The sequence below is a fragment of the Mus caroli genome, unplaced genomic scaffold (assembly GCF_978045245.1).
Source record: "Mus caroli unplaced genomic scaffold, Mus_caroli_1 scaffold_15, whole genome shotgun sequence".
Taxonomy (NCBI): Eukaryota; Metazoa; Chordata; class Mammalia; order Rodentia; family Muridae; genus Mus; species Mus caroli.
Window position 1 is genome coordinate 98,137,633 of NW_028227270.1, and position 13,860 is coordinate 98,151,492.

The 13,860-nt window shown below is 40.9% G+C and overlaps 1 protein-coding gene across 2 annotated transcripts; it reads right to left on the reverse strand.

The window, feature by feature from the left end:
* Positions 1–5,989: 5,989 nt before the first annotated feature.
* On the reverse strand, positions 5,990–12,728 carry LOC110288276 (putative vomeronasal receptor-like protein 4). Of its 2 annotated transcripts, none has more exons than XM_021154665.2 (2): positions 12,631–12,728; positions 5,990–7,651 (listed from the first exon to the last, which is right to left on the reverse strand). In XM_021154665.2, exon 2 carries the CDS (start codon positions 6,970–6,972, stop codon positions 6,070–6,072), a length of 903 nt encoding a protein of 300 aa, XP_021010324.1. In that variant the 5' UTR covers positions 6,973–7,651; positions 12,631–12,728; the 3' UTR covers positions 5,990–6,069. The 2 variants fall into 2 exon arrangements, with proteins under 2 accessions (XP_021010324.1, XP_085687364.1); XM_085831238.1 differs by having other exon boundaries at positions 5,990–10,697; positions 12,631–12,657.
* Between the last annotated feature and the right edge of the window lie 1,132 nt (positions 12,729–13,860).

Here is a 13,860-nt window from a genome sequence, read left to right on the forward strand (position 1 = left end):
ATAGCCTGTTCATATTCCAACTGTTCAATTAAAGGCATTGCTGCCTCTGGGTCTCCAAAGATTCTCCCTGCCACTTCTGTCATTCTAGCCACAAAGTCTGAGAACGACTCCTGGGCGCCCTGAGTAATCTTTGTCAAATGTCCACTTGCCTCTCCCTTCCTAGAGAGTGCCTTCCATGCCTTAATGGCAGTAGCTGAGATCTGGGCGTACACTCCCCAATGGCAATTTGTTTGGTTAGTAGCATGTTGTCCCTGACCTGTAAGTAACTGAAAAGTCCATGTTCTTTGGTCCCCTTCAACAGTGGCATTGGCCCTTGCCTGTGCTTGGCAGGAGTCTTGCCACAAAGCTTTCCATTCTAGATATATTCCCATGTTAGGAGCTGCAGCTTTTACTACAGTCATCTAATCGCCGGGGGTTATTGCCAGAGTAGCAAGCCTTTCGACTTGTGCTATAGTAAAATTGGCATTGACTCCATAGTTACAGACTGACTCCACAAGTTCTTTAATCTGTATATACTCCACCAGAGCGTAAACGCATCTGCCATCGGTGCCTTCAAAGACTGGAAACGCTTGCTGCACTTTTCTCTGTTCCTCTTTTGGAATGAATGAGTCTGAATGATACCTCTGCACATAGGGCGGAGGTGCACTAGGACCCAGAGGTCGAGGGACCGGAGACGGTGAAGCGAACTGACAGTTGTGTCTATCTGCTTCTGTCTTATTCTGTGACTGATTAGCTCGTCCTTCATCTGGCTGGTATCTTTCTCCCTCATAGCGAGCCGCTTCTTCCTCTAAGTCTGTTTCCTCAGAGGAGCTAAGTTCCTTATCCAATTCTGAGCTACCAACAGCTAGTGCCTTGAACTCATCTAATGGTGGATAGAGGCTCCTTCCCTTATGTGCCTCCCCAGCTTGATCTCTCTTCTTCTCTCCCTTTCCAACCCTTTTTCTATGGTCTCTTAGGGCATTCTGTCTCTTATTTCTCTTTTCCTCGGGCTCAAGGCCCGTGGAAAGGCCTTTATTCTACGGTGCACCTTGCTTCCTCTCAGCTCTTACTCTCTCTCCCTGCTCTGTCTCTGATAGACTGTCTTGAACCTCCTCCAGGATCCTCTGCCCTGTCTCAACCATTTGCTGACAATCCTCGTCTGTTAAGCACAATCTTACCAGTTTCCACAACGGCATGGTCCCTGCTTTAAGTTTGCCATTCTGCTGTTCCCTAACTAAGTCTCCTTTCAGTTTCTCCCAGGAGGCGATAGTTAATGACCCTGAGCACGCATACCATGGCGCTACACGATCTATCTTTTTAACAAAGCCCTCTATAGTCTTAGTGGCGATTTTTAGGCTACACTGCCTCAAGACCGTAAGGCGGTCACTACGGTGTGGGAAGTTTCCATACTGTTCGGTGCCCTGTTATCTAACTGTGCCTGATCGCGACTGAGAACCAGTCAGCAGTTCCAGTGGTGGAAGCAGTACGTGATCAAAAGAAAAAGAACGAGCCCCATGAAACCATACAAAAAGGCTTCTAACACTGGAGAAATTTCAAGACCGAACATACCTTACAGAGCCTTATGTGTCCCGCAGTTCTGAATTGGCCCTGTGAACGGGGATCTCCCTTGTGCTGGTGGTGGTATGCAGTTCCCAGGTTTCGGCACCACTTGTCCCGAGCTATTGTTCTCGCCATTAAGAACACATTTGGACAACTGGATTCTTCTGTGGCAAGCTTTATTGCTTCTTAAGGAGGGAAGACCCAGACCCCGGAAAATGGTGCTGCTTATATAGCCCTCAGCTTGGCATTTCAGCATCTGATGTGTCATGCCAGCTCCTGATTTGTTGCTCGCCCATCACCTCATTACTACACCCCGAGATGGACAGTGACTAGGCGTGAATTCACTCTCCCACTTGCGCACAAGGCTTGTTTACTAGTTAGGCACAACAGAAGCCAGCACCATATTATAATGGCAATTGCTCGTGGAACGGCTCTCCACGGCTTACAGTACAGAGGTTTAGTCCATTATTGTCATGGTAGGAAACATGGGAACATGAAGGCAGACAGGGTTGTGAAGAGGTGGCTCAGAGTTCTACATCTGGATTATAGGCTGGAGGAAGTAATTACCACACTGAGAATGGCTTGAGCATCTGAGACTTCAAAGCCTTCCTCCACTGATCACTTTTGTAGGGTTAATGGGTCCTGTGTCTGATCTGCCATGAGAGGTAGGATGTGAGAAGTTGATAGAGCTTACCCCATGTGGGAGGGTGTTAGGCAGTAGGGCAAACCTGAGACACTGCTCCAGGGGTGGGGAAGCACAGTCCAAAACACGGAACATGTGGAGCACGCTCTGGTGTTCCTGGGCCTGGGGTGCCTGGTTCTCAGGCCCTCAGATACCCAGGTGCTGCTGGGAGCTGCAGAAGAGCTGAGAACAGAATGGGGGCCCACAGGATGGATCTAACCCAGGGCTGAGGGGAAAAGAGGGGAGCTCCTGCTGGTCCCTCAGGGATCATCCTTGGCTTGGAAGGTGGCGACAGGCTTGGGCTTGGCTTGGTGGTGGCTGTGGCTGGGAGCACAGAGAGGCTTTCTATGGAAGATTAGACAATGGCTCTATAGACAAAGGCCTTCTCCGTGGCTTCCCACAGGGGATCCCAGTCAAAAGAGATAGTCCATGGATTTAAGGCATTTATTGTCATGGTTGAAAGTGGGTGAGTAAAACCCTCTCCCATTTCTCAGGGTCAGCCTGAGGTTATACTTTTGCAGGGTGGAGTGTCTGAGAAGGAAAGCCAATTGGATAAGCCCTCCAGGCCTTTAGATTCCTCATTAAAATGAAGATATGTCTTGAGCTTATGTGGCCACAGGTCATGTCCTCCACTTGAGGAGGGGCTTGGGGCATTGCCCTTACATGACTGATGGCCACAAATCTATAGAGGGATGCAGCTAGTGAGAAGGGGCTGGTGCCCAGGAACAGGCAAAACACCTACTGTCCCTTCAAGATTTCTGGGATTTGAACTTTAGCTCAACTGGGAACAAGGCTGCCTTTCATGGTCCCACACACTTCCTCAAATAAGAGCATAACTTCTTATGATGCTGTTTCCTGTGGGCCTATAAGGGTCATTTTCTTTTAAACCATCACACATAAGAAATCATATTATGTTATGTTTGCTTAAAATTATGCATCATGCACATATGTATGTGGATAGAATCAGTGAAGTTGTGCTGCTGCTTCTCTTAAGAGTCATAGTCTGTCTGGCAGAAACTCCAGTGTCAGGCTGAAAAATCTCAGAGTTATCAGCTTGACTATCCAAGGGACTTCAAAAGTATCATAGGCTATTACTGTTGCCCTTGGTTGCCTTCCATAAGTTGAAGGAAAATTTCAATTGCTAAATAAATGTACTTGAGATACAAGACTTGGGAGTTTCGAGTTGGAGATAACCTGAAATTCTCCTCCCTAAGGACTAACATTCATAGGACAAAACAAAACAAAACAAAGCCAAGAAAAAAACCCCCAAAACCCAAAGCCAACCAACCAAACAAAAAAACCAACCAATACATGAATGAACAAATGAACCAACCAACAACGAAACAAACAAAAACTCCAAACCCCAAACCAGAGCTAAGGAAAAAACCCAACAAACAAAACAAAACAATTGCTCCAAGTCCCCAAAAATAAGCAAACAAAAGAGAAACAAAGGTCCAGAGTTCCAGAGTTCAAATCCCAGCAACCACATGGTGGCTCACAACCATCCGTATCGAGATCTGGCGCCCTCTTCTGGAGTGTCTGAAGACAGCTACAGTGTACTTACATATAATAAATAAATCTTAAAAAAAAAAAAAAGAAAGAAAATTAAAAAAAAAAAAACAAATTTAAAGAGCTTTTAAAATTTACTTTATGAGTGCTATGCCTAAAGATTTAAAATATCTAATGGGTGTTTTGCCTGTCTACACACACACACACACACACACACACACACACACACACACACCCCATATGAGTGTCTGGTGCACATGGAGGTCAAAGAAGGTGTGAGAACTTCTAAAACTAGAGTTATAGAGGGTTGTTAACCATCATTTGCGTGCTGATGGACTTTCCACTGCAAGAGCCATGAACATTCTTAACTGCTAAACCATTCCTGCAGCTAGGAAAGACCATTATCCTTCCCACACATTGTCCTTCCCACACATATTGATTACTAGTATGGCTGAATAAAACTGTAAATTACTACAAGCAGAATTTGTTCTGTGATTTTCTTTTGTTTTGTAACATTTCCTTTGTCTGGTGCTCACATTTAACCTGTTCATGTTTTCACAACCCATTGGAGATGTGAGTAATATTTTGTTGCTTTAGCCAATTTAATTCCTTTCGATACAGCTTGTCTGTGGGACTTCATAGTGATTATCAAAACTACATACACACAAAATTAAATATATAGAGTTTTTATTTTGATAATGTAAGAAAAATATAGGCAATAAATGGCTCTGGATAGGAATGACAGGCAAGGCACAGAACTCTCCTTTTTGTCCACTCATGAGAATAACTAGATACCCTGTGTGAACATTCCAGGAAGTCTTTGGTGAGGCAGCCCTTCTCACCAAGGTGGTTTTAACCTAGTCAGACATTATTAAAATTTATGAAAAGGACATCGCTATTTGACAAACCTGCAACCAGGACTGTTGAATGTATTCCTTGGGAGAATTTCAACTCTTGACCAGGGAGAAGACAATGGAAGGAGTGTGTGTGTGTGTGTCCTTGGCTCCCCTGCCAGGTTCTGTTTGATACTCCTTCCATGAGTGCTGAGATGTTTCCACTTTTCAGGTAGGAGCTGCAGCGAGCTGAAGGAGCACTTTGGTAAACAGCACATGGGGCACCTACAGGAGCCTCCCTGGGAAACCTACAGCATAGGGGACCAGGACGATGAGGGCTCAGGGAACTTTCTGGATCCGTCTTGTTCCCCTGGGCTGGTGGCTGTGGAGTTCTAGGACCCACAAGCTCACACTGCATGAGCTTCAGAAAGCAGCTCCTTTCTGGGCCCTCAGCATGGCAGTCCTTACACCATCACTTGAACTCCATGATCCTGAGCAGCAATGGGGTGGATGGAGCCCATGCATGGCTGGTATTCAGGGAGTACAGTCCCTTCGAAATCCCACATATTCTGTTTACACATTAATGGGTAAATCTAAGTGGGAGCCAGCTGCTGTGTTCCTGAGCAGTTTGCACAGCCCTGATCTCAGGAACTGTGATTCAACTGGAGCTTGTTTTCCAAACTCTGATGGCACTCTGAAAGGTGACATTTCCCCTGTGTTTTCTTATTTATTTTGTGACCACACATCAATGTCTTGAATGTATCTGGAAATGTTTTACAAACTTTAGTCTTACCTGTTCTTTAGATATTGGGACCCTGCAATGCCAGGCACTTACTAGGGACAGTGAATTAGCTTCTGTCCCTGGTCATCTCTTCTTTGCAATCAGCCTTCAGATAAAGGACACTTTCTGACATCCTTCTTCACTTATTTTCCTGCTCTTTGGGTTCAAACAGCCTCTGGGACACAGTAAGTGCTTTTTAAATAAGTAGAAGAGTCAGTGATGGTGAAAGAGCAGTAAAAGGGACAAGAAGAGAGGAAAGGTTTGTGGGTCCTTACAAGACTAAAACTCTAGCATTCAGAAAAATACAATTCTAATTCTAGGTGAATGCCTGCCCTCTTGTGTTTCCTGATGATGGATGCAACAAGCTAAACAATTCATAGGAATGGTGGGATAGTGAGCATCCCTGCCCCCTTCTAGAGCCTGAACCAATCTTCAATTATCTAGAATAGGCTGCCTGAAAAACAACAACAACAACAACAACAACAACAAACCAAACAAAAACAAAACAAAAGAAATAAGCAAACAAAATCACAAAACAAAACCAAATCCAAAAACCCTCCAAGAAACCAAAAAAAAAAAAAAAAAAAAAAAGATAACCCAAACCTAACATTTATTATCTCATAACCAATTTATTGCTATGGTACATCAGAATGGAAAACACAGCAATTCCAATGTTTATAGCGTTGTTTACAAGGAACTAGGTGTGAAAAGGAAGTTCTTATGTTTTAGGGAACACAGCAAGGCTTAGAAACACAGACATCTTTGATGATCAAGACATAGGGGCTGAGACCAGCATAACTAAGAACTAAAAATGCTTTAATATTTAGTATTGTGGAATCATGTGTCACTGTAGAACCTATATATAAGGAGAAAATCAAATCTGCCCAATAAAAGAAAAGGAAACATGCCATGAGTGTGAGAACCCTCTGGGTAGCTCTGATTTCTGGCCTAGAATTATTTGCAGACCTGGAACTGTGAAGATAGAGGACATGGACATGATGTTTATATAGATGTAGAGCCATTGACCCACTGCTCCATCCCATGAGACTCTGAAAAATGACATCACGAAGAGCCATGAAAGAGAGGAACAGCCACTTAACTGTGGGCTTGGATGGTAGCATATAACAATATCCAGTAAACATCCCAATTTCAGACCTATTCATGCTACTGCCTGGTGTGATATAGTGCAGCAAATTCGAGCTTATAAGGGAATTAAAGATCCAAAAGAGGAGGAGAACGGCAAGAATATGCCATGCTGTCTGTGGTTTGAGCTTTCTCCACAGTGTGGTCCTGGGACTGATGGTGACAGCCTGGACCATGCTGAGGAGACAGGTGGTACAGATGGAGAGGCCACGAGCAACCCTTTCTAGATAAATTATAGTTTTACAACCAACATCACCTAGGAAGTTTCTGATGTAAAAAATTGTGGCTATGTCTCTGACCCCTATGCAATAAACAATGATTGTGTTTACAAAAGCCAAGTGTATGACAATGACATCTAAATTTTTTTTATCAGGACCTATGATGAAAGTATACAAATGTCTCACAAATAATATGATGTTTCCTAAAACTCCAAGTCCAATAAGTGACAAGAAAATTATACTTTGGATGAGGTTACTCCAAATCATTTTAATGCCCAGAACTAGGAAAAACGTTTTGAGAAACACAAGGAAGTAAATATGATGTAGTTCATGCCTGTGAGTTTTCTGTTTTCGGTAGTAAAAAGAATAGTGTCTTATGTAAATGCTCAGAGATCCTTGCTTGTAAATACTTCATTTTCTTCTTGTGCCTTTTTTTCTTGCTTCTACTGACACCGAGATGATGTTGACAATTGGACATGAACACCATGTTGATACCTTTACTGCCTTCACAGAAGATAGTTTTTTATATTCTTCATCTCTAAATGTTTTCTCATGAGAACATCCAAACAATGTACAGCATCCTTCAGTTTATAAGCCATAATATCGAACATCAGATGCCTTCCTTCTCAGATCCTCTTTGTCATCTTCTACACATTCATCTCTCAAGCACACACTGTGCTAACAGAAAAATAGTTTCACTGATGAATTGTAATGCTTGCCTAAATAGTGTTGCTTTCCAGGTAAATACATGTAGTTTTCTCTGTCTGCAATTCTGAATTGGCTTTGGCAATAACTAACAAATAGATTAATTGAAATGCCAAGCATCCTGGAGGCAAGGTTGACAAAGTTCCAGTGCTTGGTCAACCTGTACTGCCTTTGGTGGATATTTGCTGCAAACCTTTTGCTATACTTATGTTTCTTACTGTTAAAGGTCTCTCTTCGAAAGCTAGAGATGGGATAACAAAAACTCAGTGTAAGCAAGAATGAAATTTCTGAAAGTTCCCTGGAAAAAAACAGTTATGCAGAAAACTGAGTCCTTCCTAAAAATTTATTACTTTAATAAACATTTAGATCATTAATTTGAGTATTGTTAGTAAGCATGAGATAGAGGATTTGAGAAGAATTATTCAAGAAGGAAAACTTAAGGGAAATCTAGAAGTTGACAAGCTGTAACGGAATTGCTAGGTTTTTAGTGTTCGACAAGGAACTTTTATGAAGAGGAAAAGATTTTGATGATACAGGATAATGACAAGGCTTGGTACCTTCCTGAATGCAAGAGTAAGCAGTTTTAGGAATCCTGATGTTTTTCTGTTCTTGACAGAATTGTAATAAAGATAGGAATCATACTGAAACAAGGGTTTATGACAGAGACACAGCGGGGAGCACCTTGTCTCAGTGAACTCCCTGCCTTCCTCAACAGACTTGTCAGACCATCACTTTCCTGACAGACTGATCTTGCTTAAGCAAAGGAACTGCACAATATTTTAAAAATCAAAGGAAAAGGCTGGTGTTCTTTTCTAAATATAAAAGAATTATAGAGGAAGGAAGGGAAGAATTAAATATGGGCTAGAGACTGAACATTTGTGGAAAGCCAAGTGTGATATAATTGGTAGTAGAAAATAACTCTTGATATATTAATCTTATACCAAACTGAAACAGAATCAAATTCAAATGCAGTTATTCTGTCTAGCATTTATGAGACCACAAGGCACTATGATGCCAATCTTAAGGAAGAAGATATTGAGTTTAAAGAAAACTGATTTTATCGTAATGTAAATTTTCAGTTCTCATAAAATTGCTGTTCATTTGTTTTCTTCCTCTTTCAATATTCTTATGTAACCAAGGAAGACTTTAGAAGAAAATGTATATTGAAAAGCTGTGTAATAAATGAATAAAATTTCTTAGGAAATGATCTTATGTATAAATAAATCCTGAAAGAGAAAAAAGTTTTCATAGTAGGAAAACCCATATAGAGATGTGCTTCCTCTCTGTCCTGTCTCTCATGAAAGGAATGTCATCTCATGTCTGTTCCTTCCTTCCCTTTGCCATTCTTGCATCCATCCTTTTTCCAGACCCTGCCTTCAGCTGAGGCTGGTCCCTGACAGATTAAGTAGATAGAATTGTAGATAGCTCATGTGGGTGTGATTAATTCTTGTTCCATATTATCTTATTTGTGGGATCATATTAAATGTAAGCTACCCCCTTACTTATGTGCTTTTTCTAATGATTCCCTAAGAACCTTCTCCCAAGGAAATATCAAATCTCAGCTCGCAGGTTAGGCATTATTCTTCTGGACTGGAGCAGAAGCACTTCCTACCACTTTGATTTCGAAGGTTCATAAAATCAGTCATTTTTATCAGTCAGTAATGCTATACCCTCTAAATGACAAACAATCTAGTACCTCATACTGATTCGGGTAATTTTTCACATGACATCTGTTTTCTGTATTCTCTTGTTTAAATTAAAGTGAGGATTAAACCATAAATATATTCATTGTGATTCTATTTTCTTTTTTTTTTGAACAGTGCCTAAATCTTTATTTTTCATAACCTACATTTTTTTCAAATTAGACAGTTTTACACAAAAATGACACAAAAGGAAACTTAAATTACCAATAGTTTACATGTAAGCTTGATTCCAGTCTTAATGAAAAGTAGAACAGAAACAGAAACCCTCAGGCAAGCTTCCACTTGTTTCACTCCCCGTTCTGTGACTTGCAGTTGTTAGCACTCCTGGAATCTTCGATTGTCTGTTGCTTTCCGTATAACAGGCTAAAAAGCACACAAACCCACAACTACAGATAACTGAAGGGGACACAAAGGTATGCATCATCAGTCGCCTGCTGTGACACACTGAACCAGTTTTTCAATATCAACTGCAGAAACCCTAATACAGCAATATAAGACCTTTTTTTCCTTTTTTTTGTCTTTTTTCTTTTCTTTTTTTCTTTTTTTTTCTTTTCTTTTTTTTTTTCTTGCCACCCACTAGTGGCAACCAGTGATGCAATGACAGGAGGGGTTTACAGAGACATCATGACACTGACTATGAGAGAGGAATCACTTGAAATTCATGTCTGGTGAAGTGGGGCCAGATTCCTAGTCCGTATTTCCATATGATAATTAAGCATCATCACACAATTTTACAGGTTAAAAAGGTCATTGTGACTGTGGTATCTCTGATTCTATACCTTGAGATACTGAAAGGAATGAGTAAACTTAAAAATAGATTATGAAAACCACATATCACACTTGCTGTATGTGACATAGCAAGAGTCTGCATGCACCCTCAACAGCTTCCTATTTTGATAACTTCCATTTCTTTTCTGAGTGGAAAACCTCAAAGTGTTCAGGAAGTCTCTGTTTTGACATTATACAGCTATTTGGCATATCACCTTTGCTTCCTGAAAATGAGTGCTTATAAAAATCACATCTGAGCAAGGCTTTAGTTCCTGATGCCAGGCTGTCACTGGCTAAGCAGTAATCAGTGTCCCACCTCGTGCATCTGCCTACCTGCCCTTGTGTGCGGCCACTGAGCTGTACACTTCCAGCCAGCAGACAGCAAGCACCTACAGCTTGGCTCTGCCACACAGGTTTCGTGCTGCAATGCTCAGCCTTGGGGAAAGGACTTCTCATTAAAAATCAAAGCTCCTCTGTGAGAGCACCCTTGGGGATAAGGGGTGCTGACCATAATTTGGCCCCTCTTCCAGGAAAGATGTGATGTGAAGGGCCTGAGGCCTCAGGCTTGACTTTCCAGAGAGACAGTATCTGCTAGTGTGGGTTCAAGAGGCCAGCTGTTTTCTTCTTCTTCTTTCTTTCTTTTATTTTTTAATTTTTGTCAGTGATCTGACATCTCTAAGGAAATTCGTCCTATGTTCCTTTCACAGGCGTCTGAGATGTCAGCACTGCGTATACTCCTATGTAACTGAATGACAGTTGCTCTGAAGGAAATGGCCACGTGCATCAGGCCATCTTTGCCTTTGGCAGGAAAAATCACTTAACAAAGTATAATTTTAATTAGCACATTCTGTTCTTTACTTTCATTGGAAGATCCTATTTTCTAAACTATAAACAATTTTATATTGGAGCCTTAAGTCTATTTGTCTTCCACATTTTAGTTTTCTTTGCTGCTCAACAAATTTATCTGTGAATCATTTTCAGCTTCTTCTGAGCAGCTGTAACACTTGCACTCACCCTACAACAATGGTACCTGTGATGTTCTCTTTCTGATCTGAGTCCAGCCGTGACCCTTCATAGCTCAGTGCTGCCCACAGATCACACACGTGTCTCCTACAATTTCCCTGAGCCCTCAGGACTGTGTTGTCTGTTAGTCTGCTTATATCAACATCCCTGTGCTGAGAAGACCTGATAGATGCTTTAGTACATCTGTTACCTTGTGTAACCCTGTTGTGGAATGCTTAAAAAATGACTTGTGCATACATTGCTAACTGTGTGTTATGGCTGCACTGTCCTATGGAAATCACAGAGATGAGCTGAATGAGAAGATGTCCTGGTTGCTCTCATTCTTTAAAGCCCTCTGGAAGTCAGCCCACTCTTCTAGTAGGGTTTTCTGTGTTTCCTTGCATGCACAGGGGAAGTAAATTCCCATGTTCTCACAAATTTACTGACGATCTTTAAAAACCATTCTTCAATGTGGCTAATTTTTAGTTGTGTTATTTCTGTAATGTATATTTTTAAAAAATGTACCCCTCGCTGTTTTGAAATATCATAATACTTATTGAATTAAAGCTTTGTTTTCTGAATAGTTTCACTTCTGCACTGAAAAATTATCCATTTACATTTATTCAATGAACTAACAGAGAGACATTTATATGAGTATTTTATTGTATTTTGTTTTAATTTTAGCTTTTGTTGTGTGTGTGCTTATATGCCTGATACCACTTGTGTGTCTGGTGTCTTCAGAAGTCAGAATAAGGCATTAGATTCCTTGATCATTGAATTGTAGATGATGTTTGGCTGTCATGTAGGTGCTGAAAATTGAATCAGGGAATTCTGCAAAAGCAGTAAGTGCTTTTAACCACTGAGTCAGCTGTTCAATCCTCATATGTACATTTTAATTAGCTTTCACAAGCTTCTTACCTCCAAGATGGTAGAATCAGTCATTTCAGTTAAATAAGGAATTTCTCACAAATGATGTGGTGGAGGGTTATACATATTCCAGAAGCTTGAGTGATACTAAAACATTAGTAATAGATAGTTCAGGATTCACAAGAAGATGCTGTGTGAACACACAATGTGGATGTAAATTCTGTTTTCACTAATTCATATGTTCATCATTTTGAGCATATTATTTGGCTTTTATATAAACTCTTTCATATGTAAATTATGTTTTGTGCAATATAGATATATTTTATGGAGTCAATACCTAGGGAAGTGCCCAGTATGCTTTAAAGACAACTTTGATTATTAGATTATTAAAATTGATTATTAGAGTTAAATATAGACTCATGTCTACTTTATCTACAATTTTCATATGCTACAATTTACATTGGGTCTAAGAAAGGGTAAATTCACAAGAAATGAAATCATGGTAAAGAAAGAAGGAGTGCCATGCCCAAAGGACTGAAGTCACCAGAAGTTACACAGTTCAGATCAAAGCTATCAGTCTTTGGAGGGAAAATCACCTAGATTGTGCAGAAGCTGTGGGAGCAATAGCTTCCTACTCCAGGCTGAACTGCAGGTGTCTCTCTCTCATACACCTGCCTGTCCAGTGTAAGGAACAGCTCATGCCAATGACCACACATACTTTCCTTGTAGACATTGAAACAATTCTGGATTGAGTGGAATCCTGCCATTCTGCACCCCTCACAGCGATAGAGAGCCTACCTCCTCCTCTCCCACACATCAGTCTTCCACAAATTTCTTTCAGTGTCAAGGAGCCCAACCCCCATGGCATGTCAGCACTCACCTGTGCAGTCTAGCAGGGCTCAGGGTGGGTGTCCTCACAGCACAGCTAAGCCCTGTTTATCAAACCCAAGTCCTTGTGTTCAAGTATCAGAATGTCCCCACAGGAGTTTGGCTTCCTCAGGGAAAGGCTTTTCTGTCTTTATCCCTGAGAGAGCAGCTCTGCCTTCTCCCTGGTACTCTGTCATTTGCTGAATCTAGAAACTTTATGATCCTATTTACAGTGCCTGTGGGTAAGAGGAAGGGTGGTGAACAGTGCCCAAGGGGTTCTGGCCCTTTGGTCTTAACTTCAGTATGGCCTCTTTCCCTCCATGTATCCTCAAACTGAGGACTGCTTTGATAACTCAAAGTGATCATTTTTTTGAATAATTTTAAAGCATATTATTTAGAAATAATAAAGTATCATTGAATAATTGAATAAGAACTGTCTTCAGTGTTGTGTTTAGGACATAGTAATTAGGAGACTATGGCTCCTGGGGATTTAATTTTTTTCTGATCTATTTGTGTTTTCTTATTTTTTTTCATACAGTATGTTTTGATCATGTTATTTCCACCATCTAATACCTTCCCTATCCCATATTCTACCCTACCTATCTAACTTTATGTTTGCTGTCTTGTGCTTTCCAACACAAATACAATAAAACAAAACAAACACCAGAAAGAAAAAATAATGAAAAAAATAAAAAAATAAAACAAAACAAAGCAAAACAAAAACAAAAGCAAAACAAAATGGGAACATGGATAATTTCCTTTTGTGTTAGAAAACTATACCTGGGCATGAGTCCTGATCTAGAGTGTAGTTGACTGTCACTTAGTGACATTTCATTGGAGAAAACGGATTGCCCCATTTCTAGTAGACATTAATTTCAAGTAGATTCTTGGCTGGCAATGGTGTCTCCTTCCCCTTTTAGTACTGGGACCCACATCTAACTTGAGACTGTGTAAGTCTTGCATGTGTTTCCTCAATTGATGTGTTTATAAAAAGATAAGGAGATTTGGGATATGCTCTATGGAGGTGTAGTCAGGTGTGGGGAAAGGGAGTGTCTCTACGGGCCTATGCTGAGGCATCCCTTCCCCCTGAAGGACCAGCCACAGGACAATGGTATGGTATAGAACTTATTTAGGGCATGGGGAAGGGAGTTGAGAGGGAAATAGAAGCAGAAAGAGAGAGAGAGAGAGAGAGAGAGAGAGAGAGAGAGAGAGAGAGAGAGAGAGAGAGAGAGAGAGAGAGAGA

Bases quoted from the DNA above. Each gene is read 5' to 3' on its own strand.
- LOC110288276 (XM_021154665.2), bottom strand. From the start codon at position 6,972: ATGATTTGGAGTAACCTCATCCAAAGTATAATTTTCTTGTCACTTATT.